Source organism: Mangifera indica, chromosome 5 (genome assembly GCF_011075055.1).
Source record: "Mangifera indica cultivar Alphonso chromosome 5, CATAS_Mindica_2.1, whole genome shotgun sequence".
Classification (NCBI taxonomy): Eukaryota; Viridiplantae; Streptophyta; class Magnoliopsida; order Sapindales; family Anacardiaceae; genus Mangifera; species Mangifera indica.
Genome location: NC_058141.1, coordinates 8872855 through 8879418, shown reverse-complemented (window position 1 = coordinate 8879418; position 6564 = coordinate 8872855). Strand labels below are relative to the sequence as shown.

Here is a 6564-nt window from a genome sequence, read left to right as displayed (position 1 = left end):
ACTCTCCTCCTTCACTTTATTTGAGCATTTTGCTCTTAATGTTCAAGCTATTAAATCATTAATATCATACTAACTAGCTTCAATTTTCTTTCTAGTTAGTTAGATTTGTAACAAATGATGAATTATAAACTTTTTTTCTTTATGTATAAATCAATTAAAATGACCACTGCACCATTAGGTTATGCCATTATGACCAAAACCCAATTTGAAATGAAGAGGATTATACTTAACAGCTCTCTGTCCAGACTCGAACAGCCCAATGATGCCGATAATTTGAGAGAAACAGAGCTGCAGAAAATTCAACTGAGAAAAAACTGATTTATAAGTATAATACAAAATGTTGTTTCTATTTCTTACTGTTACATTTTAATACGGTGGCATCGCAGCAATGATTTCCTGTAAGAGTTTGCCCGGGAAGCAAAAACATGTTATATTATGTACAACAGAAAAATGCATCCCCATCCAAAACATAATCAGATGAACTGACTGCCACAAAAAGAAAAGAAAAAAAATATGATGATGATAATAATAACAATTAAACTAGAGAATCCCACAGTGTTCAATAAAATTTGAGTCCTAAGAACAATACAGACTCCATGCATCAGAGCAGGCAAAAAGAAAGGGGAACATTTCCAATCTTACATAGTTTCAAGATCAACGCAAGGAGTTCCCAGTCACAGTTCTCAATAAATCCTAGCTCCATTTTCAGAGCAAGTAAAAACAAGATAACAATTTTTTAAAACCAAAAAAAGGTGAGACAAAATATTATTATCTTCAGCTTGTCAAATGCATAGGAGATAATGATTCTACACCCACTAATTCTTCACCATCTCTCTCTTGATCTTTGCCTGCCAAATACATAACAAACATTACTCCATTTTCTTATACCACAAACTTCACAGTAAATAACATATAGATTCCCACAAGAGCACCAAAAGATCAAGAGCCTAATCCTCACTATTCAAGCATTAAATTGTGGAGAACTATAATAGGATCTAAATGATTGTTTTCTTAAGCAAAAAGTGATCCAAGCATTTCATTAAAAGCTCTATTTTTTTCAAATTTTCTTGCTCCCTTTTTTGGCCATGTTCACTTTTCATCCCAATCTCACATAAATGACAGTTTACAACTTTCTTTCCAATGCTGCAAGATAATTTCACTTAAACAAAACTTTTAACATATAAAATTTCATAACCAAACTCTTAATAAATTTCAAATTTCTCTCCACAATATTGTTAATAAATGCTTTTAAGTCATGTATCTTTACTTGATGCTATTTATGATGGTAAGGGAAAAAATTAATTCTCCTAAGATTAAATATGACAGAGAATAGATGCAGCAAAGCAGGCCAACTTTCTTTAGTGATGAGACAGACTAAGGATTAAATATGCCAGAATAAGACAAATAAATTACCTGTCCATGTCCCTGTTACCCAGAAACCCCCTATCCCTGCCACCCTGAAATCCTCTCCTGTCATCTCCAGGCCTTGTTGATACATCTCCCATGCCTCGTGAACGAGGCCTATCCATGAACTCCACACTTCTTGACTCATCAAAAGATCCAAATTGAGGAGGTCTCTCAGGAAAGCCAGAAGCCCTACCTGCTCCAGAACCAGGTCTTTCAATGGATTTCTGCCCAAACCGAACTTTGTTATCCAAATCCCGGATAAGCATTTCCAATTCCCTCTCTTTCTGGAGTATAGAATTATGCAAACTAGATTTCTCTCCACCAGATCCCTGCATGGATTCCCTGTCTGATTTCATTGCAGATTCTTTCTCAAGTTCCTTTTTCAAGCGGTCAATTTGTTCTTTCAATATCTTTTCCTCCTCAGTTTCAGGCCTGAAACAAATTTATTTTTTTATCTCAATTATAGTTCCAATACTCAACAATTAAGTACACAGGAGATTGGCAAGTTATATATCAACAGTAGGTCCACCAAAAAAAATTGACTAATAATGATGCCCGTGAGCAAATGCACAGATAAGAACCATTCCAACAATATAAAATATACTGAAAGACAAGCTTATGAAGTAAACCACCTATGAAGGATTATATTGCAAAAACTGACAGATCTTTCCACTGAGCAACAGTCAAGAAATTGTCAGGAGCCAACTTAATTGCATCATACAAATCCATAAGCAAAAGAGTATCCCTACACATAAAAATCCCTATACCAAGTTTTATGCCCTAAATAAAGCAACATCATTTAGGATTTCTATGTCATTTATTTTATTCCTTATCCAATAGGGAAAAAAAAAAGGATATGAAGTGACAGATGGCATGGATTGCCATGTCATTCATAGCTTCAATGCATCATTCGTGTCCCATGTGCTACAGCCTTAAAGATATAAAACTTGGGATAGGAACTTTGTACAAACAATGGATTACCTTAAGCAAAAAATGAATATCTAAAAATGAACGTAGGCATAGAAATAAATTATAAGACTCCTGCATAATTTGGTCCTAAATCTAGTCTCATGACTCAAAGATCAATCGATTAGAATACCAAGCAAAGATTTACATGCAGTTCTACCCAATTCAAAGTAGACCTATGGTCTGTGCAACAACACTATCGGAGTAGTTGCTGTATTATCTTGTTGATTTCCACACTACACAGCAAATAACAAGATCAAGTGACAGGGAGTGACTACAGGGCAATCATCTTACCACATTCTTAATAATTACAGCAGCAAATAGTAATCAAATAATATTTGTTTGATATATCAGAATTAGCCACTTAAATTATTTTTTTTAAAAACACATAAAAGAAGTATATGTTTCTTTTTGAGACAAAGTACATTACAAGAAAAAAGATAGTAACGTTTTCATAAATTATTCAATTCCAGATAATATAAATTGATAAAAAGGCATGTATTAAGCACCAAACTGTCTTTTCATAATCCCACAATTCTTTCTCAATTTTTTATGATTTATATAAGACACACAAAATTAAACTCTTTTCAGAAAAGATGATGATTTTTCCTTAAAAAATTGTAATTTTTCATAAATTATTCAATCCCAAAAATTGATCAAAATAGCATAAATTCATGTATTAACCCAAATTTTAACAATACCACAATATTTTCACTCCGCTCACAATTCTTCATCTTCAAATAAACCTCTTGCTATAATATTCACAAGGGAAAAGTTTCTCTCTTTCTCAAAAATCTTTCTACATCTAAGCCTCCTTAACTTGTATGTATGTTCAAATGCCAATTTCAGTGTCCCTAACCCATGGATTCTTTTTTAACACAGGCTAATTCTTGCAAAGGTACATAGTATATTAGAGTGATGTGCAAAACTGACTGTTGATGTCAATTAAAACATTATATTTTGTTTGATGGCAAGTCTTGCAATTTAGAGCAAAGTTTATTCTACTTTAATTAACTCATTTGGTCTCAAACTTTGGGAATAAAACTTTTACACATGCCATTAACAGAGGCAAGCGAGTGACCAGGCAAGTGCATAAGAGATTAACCTCGGCACTGCTCTAAAACTTACATAGCACCTTATGAAACATATAGAAAGCATAATCATAATTTTCATCTCAGGAATTTTCCAACAATACACAAGAGAACAGGTTCTCACTTCATGCTTCAGACATCATTGACAATTCTAATACAGCAAACATCATTTCTTTATTTAGCAATCCTCTCCTCAAAACATCCTTCTCTCAGAAATATCTCACGACTCAGTGCGACCACACTTGGAAAACCTTAATTCAGTTCTACTCTCAGCATTACTAAGAATGCACAGAGTAGAGTGACTTCTACAACAAAGAAACAAGCACCACTTAACTAGTACACCTATAAGTTGTTTTTGAACAAATGCTTTGAATACTATAATCAAGATATGTCCTAATTCAGTGCAACAAATAAAAACATCTGCCTATAAGGTTATTTTTTTGGTTCCAAGATATCAATAGTGCAGTGAAGAACATAAGAAAATATACTAAAATTTTATAAAAAATAAAAATATATCAATCACACTGGTCACCTTTAACCATTTGCTTAAAACATCATATGCAACCATTTTCCAGAAAAAGTTAATCAATATCCTAAACATTCGTCACATAAATCCTTTCTGCTTTATGTATTTGACAAAATGCTAATGACTATTACAAATGCATTGGCAAAAAGGAATCAGAGAAACGTCAACAGCTATGGTGGCTACTTTACATGCCGCCAATCTGGTAATGATTGTTAGTGCTTACACTACAACAATAACTAGAATGACATTTTGGGTGGTTTATGAGAAACTTGGTGTCAAGAACAGAGCTTCACAGAGCTAAAGAGGGCACACTCATTCTACCAGTGACATGTTCCACAATTCAGTTCAGCTTCAACAGTACAAATCCAGAAGCATGATCTGCCTTGCTTATGGTATATTCCAAAGGAATGAATAGATTTTGTTTGCATTTTCTAGCATGAAAAGGTCATAAAAATAAATCTTTTTGGTACATTGGGAATATGCCAGAATAAAATATGTGATGTACAACACAAAAGAGCTACCTAAAAGCACATGAAGATACCATGTAAATAGTTAGTCTTCCACAATTTATCCTAGATAAGATCCACCAGACCTGCTCAAATCACATTCATGACAAATAATGCCAGTACTACCTAGAAATTAGCTAACATTAATATCTTAAGAATTTTCCCAAAGATCAAGTACATTAGGAATATCATCTACAGTCACAGGTTACAATAATAGCACCCATGATTAAAGCAGCTCCAAAAGGTTAATGTTGTTGTCCATGCACACTTTATAGTTGTAAACAGTCAAATAATAACGAAGAAAAAACCAAAATGCAATCACAAAATCTCAATTAATAACAGATATTTAATCCTAAGCTTTACAAAAAGCGTCATTGGATAAATAACAATGGAGTTAATTGCAATAAATTCCCTATTTAATCATATAACAATGAAGAACAACAATACCTGTCAATCCGTCGATGCTCCAAATGAAGATCCATCTTACGCCAATCCTGACCCCGCTCCTCCAATAAAACTTCCCTAGGTTTTGCATCTCCAAATGGATTCACCTTTGGCCTATTGAGCCTCCCAACACTCTCCAATCCTTGAGATCCCTGACTCTCCGACCTGCTCGACTGGGCACTTGAAGGCCTGCTGGAGTGGGAGCTAGTAGGCCTACTACTGGTCGCTTTCTTGGACTCAATCTCCATTTCCATCTTTTTCCAATCCACTCCCTTCTCAGCCAAAACCTGCTCCCTTGGCCTAGCTTCTCCAAACGGATTTGGTTTATTTGTCTTCACCAGCACTGGTTCATTAATCCCCAAATCCGCTTTTGGTGGATCCAAATTCAATCTGGACCGCGAATCCCGGAATCCGCCTCCTCGAGTCCACCGATCAGGTTCAGGAGCCGAAGCATGAAACCCAGAACCAAATGTAGATGATCTCGTTTGTATGGGCTTCTTTCCAGCCGTCCAATTATCATCCTCATCAGCTCGAGAGAACCCTACACCTCCTGAACCTAAACCGCCGTAGCGACTCGGACGACTGGAATCCTGGGAAGGTAAGGATTGGATTGATTTCTTTGCAACTGCCCAATTATCTACCTCATCGGCCCTCGAAGGTTGTTCAAAATCCGTAACCCTAGAAGGTGGGCCTCTCCGTTGCTGCTGCTCGTCATCGAATCCACCGTACGGTCGTCTATTGCCACCTCCCCAGCTATCATCCCGGTCACGCATCGGTCTTGCGGGACGTCCGTAGGACGAGAAGCCTCCACCGAGTCTACCATGCTGCATTTCTTCGGGTGAGCGTTCCTTAGGACCCGTAGGTAGCCGGAGCATCTCGTCAGGGGTCAAACGGCTATAGGAATAATCAGTGGCTCCACCGCCAGTGGCAGAATAGCCGCCCATAGTGAATTCCCCGAGAGTCATTTTCTTCTTCTTGGGCTTCGTGCTTACAGCTTCTTTCAAACTAGGGAAGCTCGGCGATGCTGCTGCCGCTGCGGCCGCGGCTGCAGCTGCCTCACGTTCTTCGGCTTCAGCTTGCTCGGCCTCGGCGGCCCAAGCACCGATGTTACCCCAGCTTTTGGACATTTGACGATCTGAAACGAAAATGAGATCTGATTAAAAAATTACAATAAATGATACGGTAATTCCGAGCTGGGGCTCCGTCAATGGAGCCGGAGCTCCAAGAACATGCGCAGATGATTTACGGTGGTTGTTGCGGAAGAGTTCGTTTTGAATCGAATTATACTTTTTAATTAAATTATTTTGTTGGCGAAATGAGCTCCTGAATGGAGAGTTATACAAATTTGCGAATTTTTAAGATGGGCAAAGAGGGAGGTTGTTGTAAGTGTCATGTATCACGTGTTCTCTGAGAGAGTGGCTGACACGATCCAATAAGAACTTCTCTTTGTTTACAGAGATCATCGAACGGTCAGGACGTTTTTGGAATCTAATTTGATGATGATGTGTTACGGAAACGTGAGAGTTTGTACTGGTAATCTCACGGACTCATGTGTTGCTTAGCGTAGACTCCATGGTCCCGACGGATGATTTACATTAAATTAGTATTATAAAAAAAAATTTAA

The 6564-nt window shown here is 37.0% G+C and overlaps 1 protein-coding gene across 1 annotated transcript; it reads right to left on the bottom strand.

Moving 5' to 3' along the window:
- Window positions 1-502: 502 nt before the first annotated feature.
- LOC123217010 (eukaryotic translation initiation factor 4B2-like) lies at window positions 503-6261 on the bottom strand. Its single transcript, XM_044637738.1, has 3 exons — window positions 4944-6261; window positions 1414-1839; window positions 503-848 (listed from the first exon to the last, which is right to left on the bottom strand). Exons 1-3 carry the CDS (start codon window positions 6065-6067, stop codon window positions 824-826), a joined length of 1575 nt encoding a protein of 524 aa, XP_044493673.1. The 5' UTR covers window positions 6068-6261; the 3' UTR covers window positions 503-823.
- Between the last annotated feature and the right edge of the window lie 303 nt (window positions 6262-6564).